Here is a 27618-nt window from a genome sequence, read left to right as displayed (position 1 = left end):
GCAAAGTCGGCGTGACATTCTCCCTTCCAGAAAGACGTGAACATTCATTCAGCCACGAAACTCAAGTGTGTGCTTAATGTGACCTAATTGGAGGACTGGCAATTAAAAATTAGTCATAGCAAGTCCAATAGGAATTAAGCAGCTCCACACACTTCCCAACATTCTCCATAGGAAAGGTTGAAGCTAATACCCCTTGACGATCACAGTTCATCGGACGGGAAGAGAAGGATCCCCCGTGGAACTCTTTGTTCAGTGGTTGTCTCAGGGGAATTCGTCTCACTCCTTAAAGGGAGGCGTGTGAGCAGCTGGAAGGTTGTGCGCACGGGAGATGGGGTATCCAGCGATTTTCTACATCGTTCGCATTTACTATCCGGTTCTGGCAGCGCTCGGCATCCCCGGTAAGATTCTAATCTGGTGACAATGTCTTTTTGCAGCACGGTGGAATGAATCTACGTTTGGGCGGACCATCCGGAGGAAACCCACGCAGACAAACCATCCAAACCACGGTGGCTGCAACAGCCTCACCTGCCGCCGCGCTGACCCATCTCCCTCTATCTGCTGCAATGTCTTCACACCCAGCACCTTGAGCACCGTTTTCAGAATGGGGTTTTTTTTTTGGTGGGGGGGGGAAATTTTATTTATAAATCTGAATACAATCAAATTATATATAAATACATAATATAGTCCCCCTCCCAGCCTTCCGCTAAACTACCCCAAAGAAAAGAAAGTAAAAGTGGAGATCAATTTACATTTTCTTTGGCTTGGCTTCGCAGACGAAGATTTATGGAGGGGTAAATGTCCACGTCAGCTGCAGGCTCGTTTGTGGCTGACAAGTCCGATGCGGGACAGGCAGACATGGTTGAAGCGGTTGCAGGGGAAAATTGGTGGGTTGGGATTGGGTGTTGGGTTTTTCCTCCTTTGTCTTTTGTCAGTGAGGTGGGCTCTGCGGTCTTCTTCAAAGGAGGTTGCTGCCCGCCAAACTGTGAGGCGCCAAGATGCACGGTTTGAGGCGATATCAGCCCACTGGCGGTGGTCAATGGGGCAGGCACCAAGAGATTACCTTAGGCAGTCCTTGTACCTCTTCTTTGGTGCACCTCTGTCACGGTGGCCATTGGCCAATTTACATAACAACCTTCTATTATCGCTATCGTTTAGTGCAACCCCATCAATTGTGGGAAAAAGAAACTATTACAAATTATATCTCATATACGGCCTCCAAACTTTAACAAAAAATAATTATTATTATGTATATTATACACGATCTTTTCCAACGGTATGCAAGACCTCATTTGCGAATGCCACCGTTGAATACTCAAACCAGCCTCATTTTCCAATTGCCAAACATTTTCAAGCCACTGCTAAAGCCAAACTCAAGAAAACAATTTGTGATTTATCTAATTTTAATTCCAAACTCAATTTCTTAATATAACCTGATAAAAATACCATAGGATCAAGTGAAATTTTAAATTTAATAAAGTTTCTAAAAGTTCCTTAATTCTATTCCAAAAACGTTTCACTCTTTTTCACAACCAAGTTGAATGCAAAAAAGAGCCAACTTGCTTATGGCACCTAAAACATAAATCAGAAGAAACAAACTTCTATTTCCTTAACTTCTTAGGAGTTAAATATAACTGATGTATAAAATTATAATGGACCAATCTATATCTTACATTTACTAATTTAGTCATACTATCCTCACATCCAGTCATCCTGAGAAATAGATGAAGATAAATCTTTTTTCCCATTTTAACTTAGATTTATAGATATCCATCTTAAGCATTTTATGCTGTAATAAGGCATACATCTCAGATATAAATCCTCTCTTACCACCTTCAGTAAGTAAACTTTCAAATCTAGACCATCAAGGCAACCATAACGTATGGCCAAAGTTATCCAACAATAAAGCTCTATCCAGATGATAAGAAAACAAAGTGTTTGAAGAAATTTCATATGGTAATTGCTCTTGATGCAGAGAAGGCCTTTCATAGAGTGGAATGGGGTTTTTTGTTTAAATTTTTGGAAACGTTTACATTTGGGCCTCTTTTTATTGGGTGGATTAAGGCTTTCTATAAAAATCCTTCCCTAGAGTTGTGACAAATGGACAGGTATCTACTTTGTTTGTATTAATTAGGTCGACTAGTCAGGGCTGTCCTTTGTCACCAGCTCGATTTGCATTGGTCATTGAACCTTTGGCTCAGTTAATTAGACAAAATGGTAATATTAAAGGTATTAAGGTGAAACCAGATGAGTGTAAAATAAATTTATTAGCAGATGGTGTTTTGATATATTTAACACAACCCTTGAAATTTTTAGGGAGTTTGCAAGTACAATGAAATATTGGGATATCAGGTTAATTAGGATAAGAGTGAAATTATGCCTTTGGCGGATGTGGATCACATTATAAATGACGGATGCACTTTATGCATTTTGTAGGCATATTGCGAAATTTAAGTGGTCTGATCAGATTAAATATTTTTGTATTATAAGAGATGATAATTATAATCATTTATATGAATTGAATTACTTAACTTTGTTGTCTAAAATTAAATATGATTTAAATCGGTGGAAAGATTTACCAATAACGTTGACAGGACGTGTTAATCATGTGAAAATGTATATTGAATTCCCCATATTCAATATCTTTTCCAATCTATTCTTTGAAGGGTTCCTCAAAAATTCTTTAAATATTTCAATGTTGTGGTGAGGACATTCCTATGGAAAGGTTAAATGGTGAGGGTGTCGTTGCAGAAATTGACCTAGAAATGTGCTTTAGGAGAATTGCAACTTCCTCCTTTTCAGAATTATTATGAATCAGCGCAGTCGAAATTTGTTAATAGGATGTTTGAAGTGCATAAATATTTGGTTTGGGCCAAGATTGAATTGTCTCAGATTAATGAGAAGAGAATGGATCACTTTATTTATAAATGGAATTCTCAACTGTTACACAGTTATAATTTACAAGTGTTGAAACACTTAATGGAATTGTGGACTAAGAAAAATGAAATTATAGGTACGGAAAGTAAAATCTTGACTAAATCGTCTTTATTTCAAAATAAGCTTTTTCCCTTTAATCAGTTTTTGTAATTGTGGGAACAGAAAGGAATTAGATTGGTAGAAAATTGTTCTGAGGCTGGGTATTTTATATCGTTTCAAAGAATGAAAGAGAAATATGCAATTTCTTTGAATACAGTTTCCAGAATATTGAAGCTTCATGCCATTGATATTTTGTTTGACACTTTCATGTGTTGCAATAGTTTAAATGTTGCGTTCTGCATATAATTGTAAAATTCGACATACAGGTAACAGGCTTTTCCGGGCCACGAGCACATGCTGCCCAAATACCCCAAATGACCCACATCCCCTGGTGCATTTTTAAGGGTGCGAGGAAACTGGGGCACCCAGATGAAACCCACACAGAAATGGGGAGAACAGACAAAGTCCCCACAGAGAGCACCGGATTCGATCAGGGCCACTGGTGCTGCTCTGACCACCACACTAACGGTGCCAATCCGAAGGTTGGAGTGAAATCCTTGCTGATACTGATGTTGTTCTGTCATTTTTACCTGCTCTCACTTCCCCTTCACTATTCGTACATATTCTTGGCGATAAAGAGAGTTAAAACTTTACAGCAACAACTGTGGCAGCTTCGAAATCATTTTTAGTTTATGCGCAACATACAGGTCACTGTCGGACTCTGGCTTTACCCTCCCCTCAATTTGGTCTATGTGTCAACTGAGTCCAGCGTGCTCGTTGAATGAAGTGATAAGAGAAGGTATTCGGTTTCACAATAAGTTTATTTCATAGCACAAGAATAAAGCTTAACAGAACTCTGGTCCAGTCGTTAGTTCATAGGTCACCTGCTCAGTGAGCTATTCCCCAAGACTGACTCTTACTGTCCAGTCTCTTCTGTTTATATAGATCAACATTGTTACACTGAACAAAAGTTGGCTTTCTTTGATAGGCTCCTTGCATAAAATTTTTCTCAAGCAATTTTCTGCTCTGCAATTATCTATGGTGTTGCACTCCTATCTTAATCCCCAAGGCCAGAACATTCTGTTGTTTTAGTGTAACCTTGGGGAAGAAAGTATTCTCTCTCTTTGTATTTGGAGGCAGCAAATTCTACACATACTATAATCAGCCAACTTTTCTACATACTGTGGCTGTTACTTAATTGCATTAATATTTCCCTTACACCTTATAATTGAAGTAAATAGTAAATTGTTACATAGTAATGGATTAATGAATACATAATGAATAGTACGTAGGCATATTTTCCATGATTACTTAACCCTTTGGTTCCAACATCACAAGAACTATCAGGTAGAAATCAAAGTTCTCTTTGATTCTCACCATAAAGTGGGGGGTCTCCTCGTTTGTCCTTCCTTGGGCTTCTGTCGGGTCCAATTGTGAATTATGATTCCACTTCTCAAATACGTCATTGCTAAAGATTAAAGCTGCTTTTATTGTCAGGCTATAAAACAAAACATGTGATATTACACAAAACTTCCTTCAGTCTAGGTGTAGGCACAAATATCCCGACAACCGTTACTGTCAGAGGAAGCAAATCCCCCCTCCCCAAATCACTCAGTGTCGTTGATTGACCTCCAGTGATCCCATAACCTCTGCAGCCACATCGAATCCAGTCCAAATCATTGGGAACATGAGCTGCAGATCCAAACCTCCTGCACCATCAGGAAGTCCTTAGTGCCCTCGCACCCTCTCGTATCTGGTTCCCATAACCATTCTTCAGCAGTCCGGAGCCCATGTGAATCTCTCGACTGCAGTTGCCAGTAGCAATGTGGATTGCTCTCCATGAGTCGCCAACAGCCTGCCGCCTGTGTGTTCTTCAGCCGCAGAGCTCCTCCCTGTGCCAGTGCTGTGTGCACTGTCCCGTGAGTCATTTCCTTTGCCTCTCCTTCTCAAACTGGGTGTGTCTTTCCTGTTTCTGGTCTGCTGTGTCAGTCTTCTGATTCCCTGGAGTCTGGAAACCCTCAAGGCGTTACCATACATAGGTGCCGCTGTCATGGGCCCAGTCCTGCGATCTCAGGATTTTCATATGGTAAAGATGAAATCCGCTGGAACCTCGAGCCACGCTCAAAAATATTGAAGAAAACATGTCACGGAAGATGATGGGGAGAAAAAGCGCTGGATCTATCACTAATAGCAGGCCACGCAGGGAAGCCAGATGTAGACAAGACTTTCCTTATTTTAATGTATCCTATTTTAAAAATATCAACTTTCAAAAGCATGAGCTATGATATTTCAAATATCGATCTCGTTAATAAATCCAACTCTGTGACTGCTGCTTTAAGTAGTTGATAAAACAGCCAAACATTTTGCATAACTTCACATTAACACTTTCTTAACAATGAATAACAAAGCATTTCTAATGTTAGAGATATAAAATGCATATAAAGAAGCTCAAACTTTAAAGAGATTCATAACAATATAGATAAAAAAATTTAAAGAGAAACACAATTCAAAGAAAAATCTTTCATGCATCCTCTAGAATAATGAGCAGCCATTAATCAGCACCTAGTCACTATGGAAACACTGCAAACAATAGTATTTTAAAGGGATAGGCACAAATTTAACCAAGAGTTAAAAACACAAGGTTTTCCACTTTACATTTTGGCCTCTAATTATTAAAATGGACATTAATGGCTCATATATAATAATTACTGTACAGATACACAAATAAATATAGTTAGTATAAGATTAGAAACAAAACTTTCAGGTTCCTGTAAAAGACAGATTTTGTAATAGGTTGATTTAAGTAACCCGTCTTGGTTTTATTCCACATTTGCTGAATGTAACATTTCTTGTCTGGAACTGTATCCATGATTTTCCCCACCAACCAAGCATTTCTTGGTGAAGAATTGTCCATGATAATTACAATGTCTCCGCACACAAAATTGTGCTTAGCTCAAGACCATTTTTTTCATTCTTATAATAATGAAAGATATTCTTTAGTCCATCTTTTCCAAAATAAATCTGCAAAAGGGGGTTCATTAGGTGAAACACTGTCCTGTGGCAAATCTGCCATTTGTTGTTGTACAGGTTTAGCATTTGCACATAGACAAGTTACACATTTTGATATAAATGTTTTGATCAACGCTGAAGCACCAAAATCCAGTATTTCTGATGTAATTCTGTTAATACATGATTACAATCACCATGACCTGTTTCCTCATGTACATATCAAACAATTAAATCATAAATATGAAATTCCTAATATAATTGGATGTTTCACTTCTTCTGGCATTAAGTTGCTCCAAATAAATGACCTGTCATTCTGTATTCAATCATGCCTTTACTGTCATCCCCATAAGACCACAATAACAATCCAAAACATTGATGAATGATCATTTCAAATCTGTAGCAATTACAACAGGCTCATTACAAAATCTTATCAGAACACCTATTAAAGTTCCGGTTAGGTCTGGACCTTGTAGAAGTTGAGAATTCAATGAAACTCCTTGAAATGATGCTGCACCATCAAATACAATGCATAGTTTCTCCTTCTGTAGATGTTTAACTTCATGCTGATGTAAATACCATTTTCTACCATATTTATGTTCCAAGACATCTTCCTATACCTTTTCTACATAACTTGGCTATCAGGCCCAACATGACATTCGTATATTCCAAATGAAAGGAAGGATTTCTCTTGAATTTTCTCTTCAAATTCAGCATATGCTGTTCTGCAATTCTTTTATTATCTGGAATACTAATTTCTCTTTTCTTCCAAGGTAATGCTAAACAGTAATGACCATCAACATGTTTCACAGAATTTGAAACTAAATCCAGAAACTGCTTGTCCTTCTTTGAAGGACTAAGAAAAATGAAATTATAGGTACGGAAAGTAAAATCTTGACTAAATCGTCTTTATTTCAAAATAAGCTTTTTCCCTTTAATCAGTTTTTGTAATTGTGGGAACAGAAAGGAATTAGATTGGTAGAAAATTGTTCTGAGGCTGGGTATTTTATATCGTTTCAAAGAATGAAAGAGAAATATGCAATTTCTTTGAATACAGTTTCCAGAATATTGAAGCTTCATGCCATTGATATTTTGTTTGACACTTTCATGTGTTGCAATAGTTTAAATGTTGCGTTCTGCATATAATTGTAAAATTCGACATACAGGTAACAGGCTTTTCCGGGCCACGAGCACATGCTGCCCAAATACCCCAAATGACCCACATGTGAGACATTCAGGAAATTTGATTTTAAATGGTTGTTCCCACAGATCATAAGTTTCAAAACTGAAATTCTGTTGACATTAACATTCGATGACTTCTGATCATTATTCATTTTTCCTCCTAATGGTCCATTAATCATCCATCCAAACAACATTCTCACAACATTTTGTCCATCATTTTGACTCCTTATTCCTTCAAAAGATTTGAGAGCTTTTGGTACATCTAATCCAATTAACATCTCAATCTTGACATAAATCTTAAGTAAGCAAACATCTTTTATATGAGGCCACTGTTTGATATCATCCTGATATGAAATATTATCCTTATTCAAAGGCATAGTCTTCTGAGTATATACACTTGGAAGATCGCAAAATTCATTGCTATTCAATCCAGCAATCTCTAAACCTGAAACGATATTAGTTTCAATGTTCTTTTCTTCATTCAATGTCTTCATAAGATCTGTGATATTTTTTCCATGAATGTTAAGTTCATTCATTAATTCAACAGTACAAAATAATGCAGTACTTCCTGGATCAAGAAATGCACAAGTCTTCAGTATGAAGCTCCCTTTTTTGGCTTTAACCTGCACAGGAACTATTGAGATGGCTTTGTCACCGGCCCCAGTAAGACTGTTTGTCTCAACCAAAGCTGAAGCATCCTCTCTGACTGTCTGGTTAGTCTTGGATTCAGATTGTTTGACTTCCTTCTCAAGTTTACTTCATTGAGTCTACAGTAACTTGGGATGTTTTAAACTGTGTATATCACAAATGAATCGCTTGCTACAAGTTTTGTTGATGTGCCCTTTACACAAGTAGCCAAAACAATTTCCATTTTTCTTTAAAACGGTTAATTTCTTGTCATGCAACTTTCTCTCCAATCGTGAACATCTTTATAAAACATGCTCATCTTTTCAATAAAAACAGGTTTCCTCTACCGTCTGATCTTCCTTCTCCTTTGTTTCCTTGTTCTTCCCTGTGCTTGGATCTGACACAGCAGTAACAAAGGTACTTCCCTTTGGTTTCTGTTGAGACAATAACTTAGACTTCTTTACATCTTTATGAACTACTGAAATATTCTTAATATTTCCAAATATTGGTATAGTGTTAACATGCACGTCATTCCAAAATTGTACAACATCCTCAAAAGTGGCGTCCCTTCCAGGAAGCATCTTAAGTTCTGCAACTTTGGTTTTCCATAAATCCTTCAGCTTATAAGACAATTTGTTTATAATAATCGACAAATAAGCAAATTCAGCTCTTGCAAATGTAAACATTGTGTTTCAACATCCTCTCAGAAAGAGTGAATATGCTTGTCAAGCCTTTGCATCCTCTGATTTTATGTGGGCCCTTGCCATTTAATGTTCATCGCCATAATGATTTTGCCATTTTAAAATCTTGCTATGAATTCATATATTGTCAACATTTGACTAACTCCTCCACCTGTCCTCCAGTTTACTGTTTCAGATAATAGAGACGATCTTTGGTATTTCTAGTATTACTTTCAATGTGATGTTCAAAAGATTTCATGAATGTCAAATATTGTAATGGATCTCCAATAAAAACTGTAATTTCCCTCTTGGGTAAATATATAAATCTTGTTGTTGTGCTAACAGAGCAGAGATTTTATTTTGTTTTTCTATACATATTATATTGTCTTCTCCACCATGGCTTGCAACTGGTTGCCTTAGGGTGAATGGAGAAAATGGACCTTGAACTGGTGCCATAGGTGAAGGACCTTGAGTTGTAAGTGATGGTCTTGGTGAGAATCCTTGGGTAGTAAGTGATGGCATTTGTGGAGATCCTTGACTTGTTGCTTGTTCTCCATCACCATGAAAGGACCTCAATGGTTGATATCTCAAGGATCGACTCACAGGGTTGAACTTTTTTGAAATACTCTCCTTTTGGGAAGATCCTTATATTGTGTGTTCTGGCGAGCTTGAATGTCGTCAGCCCTTTCCATAGGATTGGTCATTGTCATTTGAGCATGAGCTGCGACACCCGTAGCTCCTTGCTCGAGTATATTTGTTCCTTGAGGCTGCGGTACCTGATGCTCTGCTGGAAGGTTAGGTGCTAGCCTGTGACAGAATATTTAGGAATATTTTTTGGGAGAGAAATTGGAAATGATAGATTTGATTACATAAACACTCTTTAAAACAGATCTTATTTGAAAATACTGCAGAATTCATATTCAGTGATTTTACAGAAGCTGTGGAAATAAATGGACTATTGTCTTTAAAGCATCAAGCAGAAGACATGATGTCTATTGATAGCTCTTTGCAGAGTTTTGGAGTGATCACAGAAAGGTCACTAATGGGTTCTTGTTTACCTAAAAACAGCCGATGAACCAGAAGACTGACTTCTATTGTTTGATGGAAAAGGAGGAGTTTTTTGTCAGAGAGAGAAAGAGAGAGAGAGAGAGAAGGGTAAAGCAAGTGGTCTCAGTCAGTGTATGGGTCACTGAAAACTGTAACAAGCAGAGAAGCTTGTTGAAACTGAAGCAGAAGCTGTTGGAATTGAAACAGAAGCTTCAGTGGAGGATGGCCTACACTTCTGGTTCATGCAAAAGGAGGAAATGAGCTGTCTACTGTTTCTCTTGGAATAAGAGGAACAGAAAGGATAGCCTGAAAGATAGAGGTAATCATCTGGAGAACCTTGATGGGGCAAGCTTCATCAGCAATTGTGGAAATCCTGGAACCACAAATATCTCTCTACAAAACCTACAAGAACCTTCCTGAGCAGTAACCATTTATCTTTCAAGCACCAAAGCCTGGTGAACTTTATATATGTTAAATTCTGTGCCCAGTGTAAGAATTACCTGCAACCAGAGAACTTGGAAGATTGAGAAGTGAGATTGAACTGTGAACCAAAGAGCTTTCTTAAATTTACACACACATTACATACACGTGTCCTCAGAATTAGAAGGGGGTTAAGATGGCTTGTTAAGTAAATCAAAAATAGAGATAAGTTAAAGTTTGATTCTGTTTTTATGTTTAAAGATAATTAAAAACAACTTTTGTTTAAGTAACCATTTGTCGTGGTGAATATCTATTGCTGCTGGGTTTTGGGGTTCTTTGGACTTGTAACATTTTATGGGGCTCGTCTTTTTCAGATTTTAACACGTTTTTTGTGGGTTATTAGTCAATTGGTTTTTTTCGAAACTAATTGAAAGCTTGTGTGTGGAAAAACAGCAGCAATGGATGTTGGTAAATTTTTGTCACAACCATCACCTGCAGAGCTGCAGACCAAGAGAAAAGGGGAATTGATGGTTATTTCTAACGAATTAAAACTGACTGAAGCAAAGCATTGGATGAGGAAAGTACAAATACGGAGTATAATAGTGAGATATTATATAGGTGATGGTAAATTTGTCGAGAAAGACTTAGAAGAGTTTCCAGAGGATAGATTGGAATTGGAATTGCAATTGGAAATGGAGAAATTGAGGATGGAAGAAGAAAGAGAAAAAACGAGCTGTTGGAGGCTGAGAAACAGAGACAGTATGAGGCAGACCAAGCTGAAATGCAAAGAAAATAGGCTGGAAAGAAAAGAGAAGAGGCTGAAAAACAGAGGAGATATGAGTTAGAGGTAGCTGAAAGACAAAGAAAATATGATTTGAAAAAGATTGAAAGGGAAAGACTGTATCGATTAGAGAGGATAAAAATTGAGATGGAGGGAGGTAAGAGAACTGAGGCTGTAGCTCCCGGGAAGAGGTTTTTGGCTAGCAGAGAGGTAAATCTAGTTCTTCCTTTTGATGAGAGAGAATAAGATACTTATTTTCAGCTTTTTGAAAAGGTTGCTGAGAGCTCAAGATGGCCAAAAGAAAAATGGCCTCTAATGCTTCAAAGTGTATTGAAGGGAAAAGCACAAATTGCATACCGTAGTTTGACTACAGAGCAAGTGACAAATTATGATACTGTTAAACAAGCAGTATTGAAAGCTTATGAGTTGGTTCCAGAAGTATATAGACAAAAATGTAGGAGTTTGATGAGAACATAGAATCAATTTTATATGGATTTTGCTCTGAAGAAATCTATGTTTTGACTGTTGGTGCACCTCAAAAACTATAAATAATTATTTTGAAAAATTACGCAACTAAAGCAGATGCTTATCCTATTCTGAGAATAGATGACTGTATTGATAAAATTGGGAGAGCTAAATTTTTTACTAAGTTGGATTTGTTGAAGGGTTACTGGTGTGTGCCTTTAACTGAGAGAAGAAGGAATATTTCAGTTCTTGTGACAGAGTATTTGGAGGTGGTTTGGGAGGAATTGTTAGTACAGCTTGCACACACACATTTTAAAACACAGAATATTTGCAGGACTTTTGCAAAATGCTTTTTGCAGGAGGCCACATATATGACAGCAGCTTGCCTGGGAGAACATGTGCTATTTGCAGGCAGAGGAGAAGAGTTTTGCTCTCAGAGAGGGAGGGGGTGAAACAGAGAGAGGAGACACAAAAATCAGTTCCAGAAGGACAAGCTGTCTGGAAGGCTGCTTGGTCAAAGAAGGAGATTAGCGGTCTGAACGGTGACCTGAAAGAAAGAGAATCATCTGGAGAACCCTGAAGGGGGCGAGTTTCGTCAGCAAGACTGATTGAGAAGGAATCAGTTGCGGATGCCCTGGAAAAGGAATCTCTCTCTGAAAACCAGCAAGAACCCACCTGAGTGGTAACCATTTGCCTGTTAAGCACCAAAGACTGGTAAACGTTGTTAATGCTAACTTTTGTGCACAGTACAAGAATGGCCTGCAACCAGTGAAAATGGAATGTGATCCAAATAACTTTTCTAATCTTAAATATACATCACACACACCTGCATTTCGTATTAGAGGGTTAAGAGGGCTAACTATTAAGTAGTTAGGTAGGTTATGTAATAAGTTAAAGTTCAATTCTGTTTTCCTGTTCAAATATAATTAAAAACTACTTTTGATGTGTTGTGGTGCATATCTATTGCTGCTGGTTTTTGGGGTCCTCCGGACTCCGTAACTGTCTGCCCTGGACTCTGTAAAGTGCTCGAAGGTCGGCTGCAGGTGTTCCCCAGGCTCACAGCTGGAGCGCAGTCATGGAGTTAGGATGGTAGTGTGAGAGATGAGTAAAACTAATATGAAAATATGTGTAATGAATAAAGCCAGTAGTATGAATAGGATAAGGGTAGATAATAGAATGTAGGAAGTAAAGTTAGTCTGAATAAGATAAGGGTAGCCTTAGAGAGAGTCAGCAAGTTCCACATATGTAATTAGTAAGCCTTTGACAGAATTAGCAAGTTCTGCATATAAGAGTTAGTAAGCCCTGAGGGTTGGGAAGGTGTGAATAAGGACAAAGGCAGGTGAATAAGGACAATGACATGATGGAACATCGACAGGATACCCCCTGGTCCTCCAAGTTTCACAGAAACAGCACGTGGGCAGACAGGATTGCCTAATGCCAAACTTATCCAGGAGGCAGAAGAATGTTGGGGGGGGGGGGGGGGAGGGTACCTCTACACTGAAATGAACTGTATAAAAGTATGTGTGTGTATTCCCAGGGTAAGGGGAAGCACCCAACTTTGTATTGTTGTATAATAAATGTTCTTTGTTCTCAATTTTTGTCTCGAGCAAATTCTGTGAAGGTACTTCTGTTTCTCACAGTAGGAATTTCCATTCTGCAACACCACGTCTGTGTACCCGGACCATTGAGCACGGTTGGCAGGGTGACTGGCCCAGTGCCGTTACTGCGCAAGCAGCTCAATCTCTGGGCTGTCAGGAGTTTATACATTCTCCGTGTCTACATGGGGTTCAGGTTTCCTCCAACGCTCTAAAACCGGGGGGGGGGGAGGGGGGGGAGATCAATTGGGTATAATTGGGCTTGTTTGCTGAGAGGGCCTGTTACCATGTTGTCTGCCTAAAGAAAAAAAAAACTCTGACATACACCATAGAACATAGAACACCACAGCACAGTAAAGGCCCTTTGGCAATCGATGTTGTGTCGATTTATTTAATAACTTCCATGATAAGTTCTGAAGCCTCCCTACCCCGTAAATCTCTACTTTAATCCACGGACCTATCTGCGATAAATGCCCTAATGTTCCAGCCACCACCACCATCCCTGGTAAGGCATTCCAGGCACCCTCAACTCACCGTGGTTTTTTTAAAACTACCCCTAAATTCCCCTCCCGTCATTTTGCACGGGTGTCCCTGGTGTTTGCCCTGGGATAAAGGCGCTGGGTGGCCATTTGTTTTTATTTATTATTATATTTTTAAATGGAGACAACAGCCCGCGCCGCCCAATTGACCTCCAAACCCCAGTAGGTTGTGAACGGTGGGAAGAATCTGGCACCCCCGGGGAAACCCGCAGTCACGGGGAGAAGTAACAACCGTGAGGATTCGAACCTGGCCGCCGATCGCTGGGGCAAGAACCATGTCGTCTGATGGCAGTGGAACATTCAATGATCTCACCGGATGTCAATTAGGAAATGCAGATGAAGTTTGGCGCAGTTGGAACTGTTAGAAACAGAAGTACCTTCTCAGTAATTGCTCGAGACAAAAATTGAGAATGAAGAACATTTATTATACAACAATGCAAAGTTGGGTGCTTCCCCTTACCCTGGGAATACACACACATACTGGGGCTCACCCAACTTTTATACAGTTCATTTCAGTATAGGAAAACCCTCCCCCTTACATTCATCTGCCTCCTGGAGAGGTTTGGCATTAGGCAATCCTGCCTGCCTACGTGCTGTCTCTGTGCACTCGAAGGACCAGGGGGTATCCTGTCGGTGTCTCATCATGTCATTATCCTCATTGTCCTTATTCACAAACCTGTCCTTGTTCTAATTTACACCTTCCCGACCCTCAGGGCTGTGTCCCCTTCATATGTAGAACTGGCTAATACTGTCTAAGGCTTACTAATTACATATGCAAACCTGCTAATTCTATCTGGGGCTAGAAGACCCTTATCTTATTCAGACTAATTCTACTTCCTACATTCTATTATCTATTGTCTATCCTTATCTCATTCATACAGTGAACTTGCTGATTCTGTCGAAAGGCTAGGAGATTCTTATCTTACTCAGACTGATTCTGCTTCCTGCATTCTAATATCCATGTCTTATCCTGTTCATACTGGCTTTATTCATCTACCCATGTATCAATTTTAGTTTCTTCATTTTCATATTTTTATATCAGTTGTACTCATCTGTCACAATCCTCACTTTTCTTTTAGATCAGTATTACTGATCTCTTAACTGAAAATGTATTATTTGTATCTTGGTCTTTTTCCCAGCTGGTCAGTAAACGAACTGCAGTCTCAGTGTCATCAGATAGAAGTTGGGAAACATACATTCTTTGGGTGATAGTGTTCTGACGAGGGGGTCGATGGATTAAAAAGTGAACACAAGTCTTTAGGCAGGGGAGCACCATAATGGTCAGAATAGCGAGTCCAGCTTGTGGGTATCAGACTCCAGTTACCAATAAAAGTCTAGTCCATCCCCCACCGGACCAAGGTTGCCAAGTCTGTACCTGATCATGGGAAGATTTTCGAACTCCTGAAGAAGTGTCTTTATCCGCCTGACCGTTGTGAGCATTGTCCTTAATCAGTCTTTCACAAACGCTGCCTTCAGCAGCCAACGAGTAATCGAGAGCCAGGCAGTTTTGTTGAAGTGTGGCTCGTATCTGTCGTTTTTCTTCAGCCCCTAAATTCAGGGCCATTGCTCTCCATTTGATGATGTCCAAGGCTGTCTGGAGTCTGATTAAATGATTTAAATGCCAAGCAGCTGTGGTGTTCTGTAGCAGCTCTTGTCATTTACAACTGGAACTCCCCTTAACGAGATGGTGCTTGTCATTCTGAATGCCTGAGGGACCCAAAGGATGTTTGAGAAGAGACCAAGCTGGGGAGGGTTGTTTCTTATCGTTTAACCTGTGTGTTGCAGCTTGTCTGCTAACATTAGCATAAGTATCATTGAACTTGTGAGTCCAAGCCTGTCTGTGTACATTAGCATATGTATTAACTCTATCTCTGCCACATGTACCATCCTGACTACTATTCTGTCTGTCTTTATCCCACCATCTCCTTTGTGCTGTCCCTTTAAAACTCCTGTCTTTAATACCTGTGTAGGCTAAAATACAAATTAAATCTACTCCATTAAAGCTGTTGAATTCCCCTGGTCCGTGTTGGAATCCCTTGTTAACCCATATCCCATTATGACTATACATTATATCTATGCCTTGTCTACATTCTAAAGGAAAAAAAAATGTCACCTCTGCTGCCCCTATTCCGGGAGGACTTAATACATTGTGAGTAATTAAGTGATGTCCCAGAAATTGGGAAGCAACAAGTAAACAATACAGTAAATGGTAAAAACAACATTATGGCACTTTATCCTGGCATAGTGTAACTTTGAGATCAGAAGGATGAAGGACTGCACGCCAGGTGGAGGGTAGATTATCAATGTTGTTATTTCTGGCTTATTAGGTAGCTGGTTTAATTTGTTGGATGTGGCTCCAGCCTTTTTCTTTCATTCGCACGGCAGTGTCTGTAATCAAAAGTACACAATAGCGGCCATCCCATACAGGTTTTAGTTGGTTATCTTGCCATGCTTTGACATAAACCCAATCACCCGGTTTAATAGAATGAATAGGATACTCCAGGGGTGGGTTTGGAACTAATAAACCCTTCTGTCTTAATTAACTGCCAATGTATTCCCAGGATTTATTAGTTCACGATCCTGTTTACTTGGTGAAATGCTAATTAAAAGTGAATAGCTGCAATTTAATGCCTTATCTGTTTTTTTTTTAACAATAGTTTCCAAAATCGTTCTGGGGCAAGATACCATTTACCATAACAATCTGACTTTTCTTTGTGTTAGTGTAAATGTTATATTTAGAATTATTGTAAAAAGAAACACAAACCATATTTCCATGGGTTTTGAATATATTAGACCTTATTAAAACACAGTTGAAGCTGCTTGTCTGTATGGGGCAACCAACCTGCAATTTGTTAGAGTGAGTACATAACAGACATTGCAGCACAAGAGCCCCTGCGAGAGAACATGAAACATATTCAACCTTTAGTTCTGCCTTAAGTACACAATTAGCCATAATGATTCGGCGAGTGAAATTTACTCTATTCTAAATGAATTTTTCTTTAAAATAGCCGAGTGGGAATAAGACATATCTTTGTCACTGCCGACGGCAACGAATTTGACGATTATTTAGCATCGCTATTGTAATTGTAAACATTAAATGCCTTGCGCCACAGCTCACAGGAGCTGGCCTTATTTAAAACAGTCTGTAAAACCGGCACCAAAAAAACATTTAAAAGATGATCTTATGAAGCATTTAAGTACAGGCTAGTTTCTATTATATTCCACTTAAAGTTCTGCTGCATGAATCCTGGAGTTTGTGGAGTCATTATTGAATCAAGAAATATTGGTGCCATGCCAATCACTCTGTAACATGCCAATTTTGCAGTCGTTAAGCCGAGACATACTGAATAGCATCTGGTACAAGATCTGTGAGCTATTAATTATATTATTATTCCTATGCACCCAATTGTTCTGAACTATGCCACCAATTTACATCATATTCCACCTATTGCAGTACTCACACACCACCATAGACCAGTTCGCAGGTTTATTTCTGCCTTAAGCTAAATCCAGTCGCGCAGTGTTTACCTCCGTGATTATTTACAATGTAACTTCTGCACGACCGGATTTAAATATAAACCTGATGAATGGGGGAAGTTATCATGAACTAAATTACAGCGGCAATACAGAGAAATTGTGCTGAGGCATTAATTTCACTCCGGAGGAAAATGCACCAGAGAAATCAATCATTAACTTATTGGAATCCCCAGAGGTTTCTTTATTCTCCAGAGGTGGGCGATCTGTAAACTCACGGACCTTGACTGCTGAATGTGTAGAAGAAATTTACTAAATCTATTGATAGGGCTCCATACTGCTAACTGCAAGACAGGAGCCTGAAGCGTCAGTTTCAAGTGCCACAATGCGCTTAAAGGGACATGCACACTCCCCCTTCAACTGGCTGATCCAGCAACTTTACACATCAGATCCTTTCTTTATCTTACATACACTTAAAAATAAGACGTATAGAACTCACCCTATTAGCACGAACATTTCTCCCTGCAAATGTTATAACATCGTTCAACTCTCACATACTCCCTGTGCAAAATCATGTTTGAATACAATTTATTTCATAAAATGAAATTAACTGGTAGTTAAATTCGCTCATTCTACAGTATTGATAAATGATCATTTATGACATTTACATTTCAGCATGAATTTTAATTACTATTGGTCAGTGACTGAAGTGAGAAGTTGTGATTTGAAATTATCTCTGTTCTTTACTCTCCCACTCCCGGCACTTCTCCCAATGTCCAGAAGCTGGCACACAGTCCCTACCCTTTCCTTGTTGTTCCTCCACTACTCCCTTGACTGCCTGCATCAAAATCTTAGCCTTTCCTTTCTGCTTATCCTCAGACCTCTGGACAAATGCTTTTTGTGCGATCTGTAGAAGCTGGGTTATTCCTTGCTCATGCCAATTCTCAGTTTTCTGTAATTTCCTTCTGATGTCTGGGGATGAGTTTGTAATGAAACCTGTTAATACTAGTTGTTCACCTGCTGGGGATTCTATGCCCAGACCCCTATATTGCTGTATGGCCGTACGCAATCTATTCAGAAATGCAGAGGGGGTCTCCTCGGGACCTTGGGGAACCTCAAATGCTTTCTTAAAATTCTGTCCCTTTGGAACAGATTCCTTGATTCCTTTTATCAAATTAACCCTATATTCTTCCATTAATGTGCAACCATCATTAGTATTCTTATCCCAATTTGGTTTTGCCAGGGGAAATTTAGCTTCTCTGGGTATCGCCTCTGGTCTCCCTTGGTGTTCCTTATCCCAGACTCTAATCCCTGCCTGGCGAATCATTCCACGCTCATCCAAAGTAAACAGTGTTTTAAAGAAAGATGTTAGCTCATCCCAGGTCTATGCATTTGGTCCCAAAAATTGATCTAATCTTTCTTAAAGTTACGCACCTCTGTACTGGTCAGGGGTACATTTACGAAACCGAGACCCTCTCCCACGGGAACTTCCCGCAGAGGTCTCATCCAGTTAGTTTCTGGCTTATTAGGTCTAGGTTCCTGCTCCCTGGGAAATGAATCAAAGGGTTCTGCCCTTTGTTCCTGGAGGGTCTCACACTTCTGAATTAAAGTCGCCTCTTTTTCTTGTCAATAGAGGTGGTAATCGAGTGCTTCGTGAACGGGTCATCATACCACTCCTATTTTCTTCTCTTTTCTCTAGCTGTGGGGGAGGAGGGGAAGGTGCAGAAGGGTGGAGCATAGGAGGGGGGGAAAGATAGGAGCCGGCATAGGAGGAACATAAGGTGGAGGAAGGGAATGTAACACATCCCATCCTTGTGGTTCAGGGACAAAAGGTTCCTCATCTCTCTTGTCCTTGCATTATTTTTCATTCAAAACCAGTTGATCAAACGATCCCCTGAGCCAGCAGGCTGCATATTCCCTGCTCTCAATATTATCTCTTTGGTTTTGATAGAGCCAGATGTTCAATGCTTGACACATCCAGTCATCCTCGGATCCGAGCTTTGGCCAGTATACAGAGCTCCCTTTAATCGGGCTTTTAACCCATTCCAGACAACAATACCTGACCATGGTCAGTTTGTCCTTTCCACGGGTTCTCCCCGCGCCCCAATCAGATAACATTAATCCCAACGGGCTTTGCTTGGTTATCTGATTCTCACATCCTTCACCAGGATTCTCTTCCCTACTATTCACACCTCCCATATTAACAGGTAAGTAAAATTTCTCTTACCGAGGTCCAGTAGCTAGTTCTAGCGCGCTTCCTTAATGTCCTCTCGTTGTTTGTTCTCAATGCCTCTTCTCGGATATCACTCGCTTCATCCACTGACCAGTCACCCTTCGTCCGTGAGTCCAGCTGAATCAGCTGGGGTGCACCTACCCCCGTCGTCGGGCACTTTGTCAGTGGAGGGAGTGGGATCCCGGACGAGCCCCCATTTGTTAGAAACAGAAGTACCTTCACAGAAATTGCTCGAGACAAAAATTGAGAACAAAGAACATTTATTATACAACAATGCCAAGTTGGGTGCTTCCCCTTACCCTGGGAATACACACATACACTGGGGCTCACCCAACTTTTATACAGTTCATTTCAGTATAGGAAAACCCTCCCCCTTACATTCTTCTGCCTCCTGGAGAGGTTTGGCATTAGGCAATCCTGCCTGCCTACGTGCTGTTTCTGTGCTCTTGGAGGACCAGGGGGTATCCTGTCGGTGTCTCATCATGTCATTATCTTCATTGTCCTTATTCACAAACCTGTCCTTGTTCTAATTTACACCTTCCCGACCCTCAGGGCTGTGTCCCCTTCATATGTAGAACTGGCTAATACTGTCTAAGGCTTACTAATTACATATGCAAACCTGCTAATTCTATCTGGGGCTAGAAGACCCTTATCTCATTCAGACTAACTCTACTTCCTACATTCTATTATCTATTGTCTATCCTTATCTCATTCATACAGTGAACATGCTGATTCTGTCTAAGGAGATTCTTATCTTACTCAGACTGATTCTGCTTCCTGCATTCTAATATCCATGTCTTATCCTGTTCGTACTGGCTTTATTCATCTACCCATGTATCAATTTTAGTTTCTTCATTTTCATATTTTTATATCAGTTGTACTCATCTCTCACAGAACTAACTCTCTTTTCTTCCTCGCAGTCAATATCATGGGGATTGTGATCGTGTCCCGCGGAAAGTGCGGACTCTCGAAATGCATCACCCGCTACCTGGTAGGAATGGCCACGGCAGATCTGATGGTGGTTGTAGTGGTTGTTGTATTGGAGCAGATTAATTACCTCTATACCTATACGAGGTTCCTGCACATGACCCCGGTCTGCGCTGTCACAAGTGTACTGGGGTCTGCAACCATCGACTGCTCTGTTTGGCTGACAGTGAGTTTCACATTCGATCGTTTTATTGCGATCAGTTGCCAGAAGCTGCGCGAACGATACTGCAGGGAGAGAACGGCAGCCGTTGTTACGGTCACTGTGGTCGCAGTGAGCGGCGCCAGGTGCGTCCCGTTTTATTTTATGATGGAGCCCAAGATCATAATTGTCGGCGTGCCGTGGAATTGCGAGTTGAAGGCTGAATACTTCACTTCACCAGCGTGGAAAGCATTCGAGATATTTGACAGCATCTTTACACCGTTGTTACCGATCGGTTTAATTTTTTTGTTCAATGGATTGACCATCAGACACATCGTAAGGGCAAATAAAGTTCGCAGAGAACTTCGGAAAGGCAGTGAGAAACAGGAGGACCCGGAGATTAAACACAGGAGAAGGTCCTTGGTTTTGTTGTTCTGTCTGTCTGCCAATTTCACATTGTTGTGGATTCCCTCTCGTATATTCCACGAACTGGCAAATGGTCAACTATAGTTACACAGACCACTATTTGAATACGCCGATGTATATACTGCAGGAGTTCGGATATATCTTGCAAATGCTCAGTATGTGCACCAACACATGCATCTACACACTGACACAGCGGAAATTCAGGGAGCAGCTGAAACAGGGCGCTGCTTTTCTGTTTACATTAGCGGGGAAGCTGCGTAAATCACATTGAAACTTGCATGAGTTTTAAACTAAATGTTCCCAAACATTCCGAGTTTTATTCACATTGAATAATTGACATACAGCAGGGAAACAGTTTCTTCATTCAAACTCGTTCATGCAACAACGCTGTCTGTTCAATGTCTCTGTACCTAGCCTACACCCACAAAACTTTCCAAACCACATGGCTGTCCACATTTGCCTACCCTACTTCCATATACTATTGCCCTCAAGTACCAGTTCTATGGTCCCATGCACTGCTAGTCTGACAAGAGGAAAAACTGTAGAGGTTCAAACCTTGTGTTTATGATTTGTGGATGTTTTATGTCTTTCCCTTTAAGAATATAACAGTGTAGTCATATCCTAGTGGACCAGGAGTGTGTTCTCATTCTTGGAATGACCACGGAAGAGATGTGAGCACTCCAGAAACTTTTCTTTGAATTAATCATTATTATTCATTATTAATCATTTATCATCATATTTGTTTGTTTATATTTGTTTGAAGTTGAGTCTCATTAACATTTACAATATGCTCTTTATGAAGTGCGAAGCTATGAAAATGTTTATTCTCTTTGATCAATGAAAAATTAAAGCTATTTACAGCTGCAATTATGAAGTTTGATTTATTTGGGTGAATAAGATACAATTTGGAATATCGAGGCTTTACTTCTCTTGGAAGATGACATCTTTTGAGATTGCGAAATATTTGGAGCTGAGAAGTGTCATCTATAAAAACATTGCATCTTCTGTCTGGGCCCCCTCCAACCAAATGGCATTAACATCAACTTTTCTGGTTTATGTTTCCCCCCCTCAACTTCCTCCATCGCCTTTCCTCTCTCTCTCTCTCTCTCTCTCCCTCTTACCTTTTCCCTCTGTCTCCTTTAACAGTGTCAAAGTCCACCTCTCCTCTTATCATTTGCAATTGGCACCTTTTGTTGGTCTGGACTCCTTCCCCAGCCAGTTGATAGTATTTGATCTAATGCCTTCCTGTTTTTTGCTTATTCCTTTAAGTAGGGTTCAGGCTCAAAATGTCAGTAATATTGTGGCAGCCCTTCGCAGCTCCCCTATGGGGCCTCACAAAATGAAGGACGAATGCAACGATCCAGCAGGCTGCACAAGGCCCACAGCACTGCCTCCAATTGGCCACAACCAAAAGAGCTTAACTGGCCTATCAGGGAAAGCGGATCACAAACACACTAGTCAGTGCTGAGAGGGTTTTGACCATGCCCCTCATCTTGAGAATAAAAGCAGGGCTGTGAGCCCAATAAAGCTCAGTGTTAACTCCACCCAACTGGGGTTCATGTCATTCTTTCTGAACTGACCTGCACACAGTTAGAACCTCTCCTGCACTATAGGCTCCACAGAGCCATAGCTTGTAGCAGCCAGCTCCAATGTATCCTTTGGATACTGTGATACTGGCTGAGTTCTTACAACATTTCTGAGTGTTTTTACTCCAATACCAGCATCTGCAGGCTTCACATTTTACCCCATTACATTTTCCCTATCTTACCTTCAATTATAATCTGTGGGTTCAGAATGCTGTCATGGGAAGGAAGGCTGTGCCCTCTTAATTTCACGCCTATACTGTCACACTGCAGTCCATGAAAAAAAACCTGCCCATCTAATTTCTCCTATCTCAATAATTTGAGACAAGGGTACATTCCTGCAAATATTTTATGGTTGTGCCTTCCTGACAAGTGAGGGGAGGTTGAGTGTTCACATTAGGTCAATAGTTAAGTGAACTTTATCTATCTGCCACTAATTAAGTGAATTCTCTCTCTCTCTATCTCTCTATTTATCTATCTATCTATCTACCAATCTCTGACCTATTGCCCTCCCCTTTCTTTTTATATAATTATATTCCTTCACACACATCAATTTTTCATTGTCACAAACATGAAATTTGGTGTTTTATGGCAGCATTCGTATTATAACCATCTTACAACATTACTATAAAAAATAAAAATAACAGTGCATGGAAAGTCAGGCAGTGTCTGTGGTTCATTGATCATTCAAGAATCTAATGGCAGCGGGGAAGAAGCTGCCCTTGTGCCATTGAGTGCTCAACTATAGGCTCCTGTACCTTTTTCGTGATGGTATCAGAGTGAAGAGGGCATGGCCTGGGTGGGAGTCTTTAAGGATAAGGCTGCTTTTTTAAGACATCGACTCAGTAGATGTCCTTGATGGAGTGAAGTCTGGTGCCTGTGATGTCGCAGGTCGAGTTAACAACCCTCTCGGGTTAATTCTTGTCCTGATAGTTGGTACCAGGCAGTGATGCTCAGCAGATAGCATGTCTGAGCTTTTGTTTTTAAAGACAATAGTTCATTTATTTCCACAACAGCAGTTCAATTAACACCCACCCATAGGCATTCTTCACAGTTTCTGTAAATATGAAATTCTCCAGTACTTCAAATAAGATCTGTTTTAAAGTGTGTGTATGTAACATACTCTAACTTTTCTTAATATATCTCTCAAAAATATTCCTAAATATTCTGTCGCACCTTCCCCCTTTAAAGGAATTTTAACTCTTGAGTTAAAATTCAGTTATAACTGAACTAAAGTAACGATGTTGAGAGTATTTTTAATACAGAATCAATTTTAACATCTTGTCAAAAAATCTGCCATTAATTGAACCCCTGATATGAATAATTTGCAAATTGTATTCTTGTAATATTAAACTCCAGTTTAACAATCTTCTGTTTTTGTTCTTCATTTTATTCAAAAACACCAGAGGATTGTCAGTAAATATCACAATTGGTTCCTGAGGTGGGTGTGGCAAGATGGCATAGGAAAAAGACGTTAGAAAACTCCTCTCCCCGACTTATAAATGTTTGACAAAATTTTTAAAAAGTGTTAAGAAGTTGATTAAACATTGACTATAGCAGCAATGAAGAAAATAAAAAGATAACTAGTGAAGAAAACGACATTTAAATGAGCTGAAAGTGAAGAAGAACCTTGCCCTACCTTCCAAAAGGAGCCTCAGGAGTCAAGTGAAGTGATGTCCAAGCCTCAGAGGACTTCCTCCAGCAGGTTAAACATAACGCCGGCGCCTACCTTGCATCCTGATCTCCAAGATGGTGCCGACGTTCCTGGTGCTCCTGTCTTATTTTCTGAGCATGCACAGAGACCAATGCACGGTTGGCGGGCCAGAGGCACGCAGCGACATGCACAGTAGTGGGTGCATGTATGTGGCCAATGACCTGGCCGTGCACAGCGACTTGTCTGGTGACGCTCACATGTGTGCTGCGGATGAGCCAGTCATGTTATTAGACTGGGCTTGGGCTGTGGCAGGACACGGCCTTTGCCGCCCCGATGAGGTCAGCCCAGCGGCGAGGGATGGGGGGGGTCCCAGACCTGAAGTCAAGTGGTCCAGAGCCAGGTGAAGAGGAAGAAGAACTACTTACGGAGGCAGCGAGACTAATGGAAGTTAGGCCTCAAGTTTTAACATCTGCATCTGTTGGAGCTGAAGCTACAAATCCAGTTTTAATGGACATTGCCAAACAGTTGAAAAATTTGGCTTTGCAATTGAATCAAGATTTTGCTGCTGTTAATGAGCAATTTGTTGAAATCAAAGGGAAAATTAATGACATATGTGGTGAAATTTCAACCGTGAAAAACAGATGTCTCGTCAGTAAAAAATGGATGTTAATAAATGTTTGAAGGCTGTTGATAATGTGCAAGATAAATTTAAGAAGATTGAAGAAGCTTTTTTTGACTGTAAAGATCAGGTGGATCAGTATAAGGAAAGAATGGATCACACTGAGGATTCTTTTACTGGTTGGGAAATTCAAAAGAGGGAGCTGTTGAAGAAGATAGATTCGTTGGAGTATCAGAGTTGACATAAACAATATTAAAACCGTGGGGCTACCAGAAGCAGTAAAGTTTTTTCAGAAATGGATTCCTGAGGTGTTGGGGGTTGAGGCATTTCTGGACTGTTTGGAATTAAATAGAGTACACCGAGTGATAAGGAAATATTTTTTCCTAGGTATCAGGACCGTGGGATGATTTTGTGTCTCGCTGTGCAAAATGCCTGGAAAAATCTGAGCCCTTTAATGGTTAAGGTTAATAGGGTGTTTTTTAATGCTGATTTAAGTCATGATATAATCAAATGACGTAAAGAATTTAATTCAGCTAAAGCTGTATAATGGAAGAAGGTATCCGGCAGTATTGAAGGGTTTTTACGGGAATTATCAAGCTCAGTTTTTTGAAAATGATTACGATGCTTTAACTTTTGTTAATTCTTTGCCAGACAATAGGTCATCAGGATTTGATGAATCAGCCACTTGTGAAGCTTTCAGAGGTGAAGAATGGAAAGAAAGAGTTGGAGTCTTTGCAGTTGATTGATATCGACGATGATGATCAAGTCGATTGTATATTGAAAGAAGTAGGTCAAACATGAAAAATATGTTTTTTTTCAGTAGTGTTTGATTTGGAGGGAGGTGAACAATTCTGCCACTTCTGAAGTCATCTGCCAGTGGTGGCATTGGCCACACCCATATAACTGAGGGAGTTACTACACTATTTGTTGTAGTTTTTCTTTTTTGAGGGGGGTATTTGTTTTTGTTTCTTTTGTGTTTTTTTCTTCTTTTTTGGGTTTAAAAAATTTTTTTGAAGGAGCTTTTTTTTAATTGTAGAGCCGTGTGGGGTGATTTAGAGATATGGCTAATTTAATATTTGCAAATTTTAATGTTAATGAGCTTAATAATCCAATTAAAAGGAAATGAGAATTAGCTTATATTAGAAGATGAAGATTGATATTGCTTTTTTACAAGAAACACATTTCACTGAAAAATAACATCAGAAATTGAAAAGAGACTGGGTAGGGCACGTAATAGCATTTCATTTTAATTCAAAAGCAAAAGGTGTGGCTATTTTAATACATAAAAAGTTAGTTAGCTTTTACATTCAATTCAGTCTTCGCAACAGTGAGTAGAGCATTGGTTGTAAATTTAAATTTTTTTCAGAAGTGTGGACAGCGATAAATGTTTATGCACCTAATGTGGGTGATGAAGGGTTTTTAAATCTGAATGAAGCGAATGAGAATGTTCTGGTGGGTGGTGTGTTACGAGCCCAAAGGACCCCAAAACCCAACAGCAATAGACATTCACCAAGACAAGTAGTTACTTAAACAAAAGTTGTTTTTAATTATCTTAAAACATGAAAACAAAATCAAACTTTCACTTTTCTCTATTAGCTTAACTAACCTAACTTAACCCCCTTCTAATTCTAAGCGCACGCATATGTAATGTGTATGTAAATGTAAGAAAAGTTCTTTGGTTCAGAGTTCAATCTCACTTCTCATTCTTCCAAATTTCTAGTTGCAGGCAATTCTTATACTGTGCACAGAATTCAACATGTATAAAGTTCACCAGGGTTTGGTGCTCGAAAGGTAAATGTTTACCACTCAGGAAGGTTTGCAGAGAGAGATTTCTTATTCCAGGATTTCCACAACTGAGGAACCACCATTTGTCACCTCAATGTCTTGCTGATGAAACTTGCCCCATCAGGGTCTTGGTGAATGTCTATTGCTGCTGGGTTTTGGGGTCTTTTGGGCTCATAACACACCACCCACCAGAACATTCTCATTCGCTTCATTCAGATTTAAAAACAATTCCATTAAAAACCCTTCATCATCCACATTCATCGCTGTCCACACTTCTGAAAAAAAAATTCAATTTACAACCAATACTCTACTCTGTTGCGAAGACTGAATCGAATGTAAAAGCTAACTAACTTTCAGCAGGCTACCACAGAGTTCCTTTCTGTTCCTATTACTCCAAGAGAAACATCAGACAGATAGCACTTCCAGCCATCCACCACTTGGAGTTTGTTTCATTTCCAACCAGCTTCTCCTGCTTATTTCAGCTGTCTGCCCAGTCTCTCTCTCTCTCTCTCTTCCTCTCTCTCTCTCTCTCTCTCTCTCTCTCTCTCTCTCTCTCTCTCTCTCTCTCTCTCTCTCTCTCTCTCTCTCTCTCTCTCCAACTGCCAGAAAGCCCATGTGACTTTCTCACTTGCAAAACCCCTGACCTTCTCCAGCAAATAATAGGAGTTAGTCTTCTTGGTTAAGCTGTTGTTGTTAGGTAAACAAAAACCCAGGAGTGACCTTTCTATGCACTCTGTCAAAACCCTTGCAAAGAGCTTTCAACAGCCAGAGTGTCTCCTGCTTGTTGCTTTAATAACATCTTTTCAATTAGCACTGACGTGAAATGTGCACAACATTCTCCATAGTTTCTGTAAAGTTCCTCAATATGAATTCTTCAGTACTTCAAACAAGATCTGCTTTAAAGTGTGTGTATATGTATATGTATATGTAACCTACTCTAACTTTATCCGTTTATCTCCCAAATATTCCATTAAGGTTATTTTAATTGTTTGGATCTGTCATTGGAAAAAAACTCCAAAAAATCTGAAGAGAACAAAGATGGCTGAGCAACTGTCAATAATTATGAAAGACTTAAATGTGGTAGAGATTTGGAAGAGATTACACCCGACAGTGAGGGATTTTTCTTTTTATTCAGCTAGACACAAACCTTTTTCTAGAATAGATTTATTTTTAGTATCAGCACAATTACAAGGTAGTTGTAATGCACATGCTGAATATAAAAGTAGAATTTTGTCTAATCATTTTTATTATTAATCTTGTTATATAGGTTCTGAAAATGGAGGAACTACATATTGTTGGAGATTTAACACAATGTTGTGAAAGAAACCTGAATTTATTGAATATATTAGAGATCATTTTAAATCTTTTTTACAAATTCATTAAGATTCAGTACAAAGTAAATT

The 27618-nt window shown here is 39.6% G+C and overlaps 1 protein-coding gene across 2 annotated transcripts; it reads left to right on the top strand.

Annotated features, from left to right (window-relative positions):
- On the top strand, window positions 1-27618 carry LOC138750583 (probable G-protein coupled receptor 139). Of its 2 annotated transcripts, XR_011349395.1 has the most exons (3): window positions 1-398; window positions 25082-25216; window positions 27483-27618. XR_011349395.1 is itself a non-coding variant. In XM_069912696.1 (2 exons), the coding sequence occupies exons 1-2, from the start codon at window positions 329-331 to the stop codon at window positions 20656-20658; spliced, it is 786 nt and encodes a 261-aa protein (XP_069768797.1). In that variant the 5' UTR covers window positions 1-328; the 3' UTR covers window positions 20659-21336. The 2 variants fall into 2 exon arrangements, 1 of the variants encoding a protein (XP_069768797.1); XM_069912696.1 differs by lacking the exons at window positions 25082-25216; window positions 27483-27618 and adding an exon at window positions 19943-21336.

The sequence above is a fragment of the Narcine bancroftii genome, unplaced genomic scaffold (assembly GCF_036971445.1).
Source record: "Narcine bancroftii isolate sNarBan1 unplaced genomic scaffold, sNarBan1.hap1 Scaffold_174, whole genome shotgun sequence".
In the NCBI taxonomy this organism is placed as follows: domain Eukaryota; kingdom Metazoa; phylum Chordata; class Chondrichthyes; order Torpediniformes; family Narcinidae; genus Narcine; species Narcine bancroftii.
This window is presented reverse-complemented; position numbering and strand designations above follow the sequence as displayed.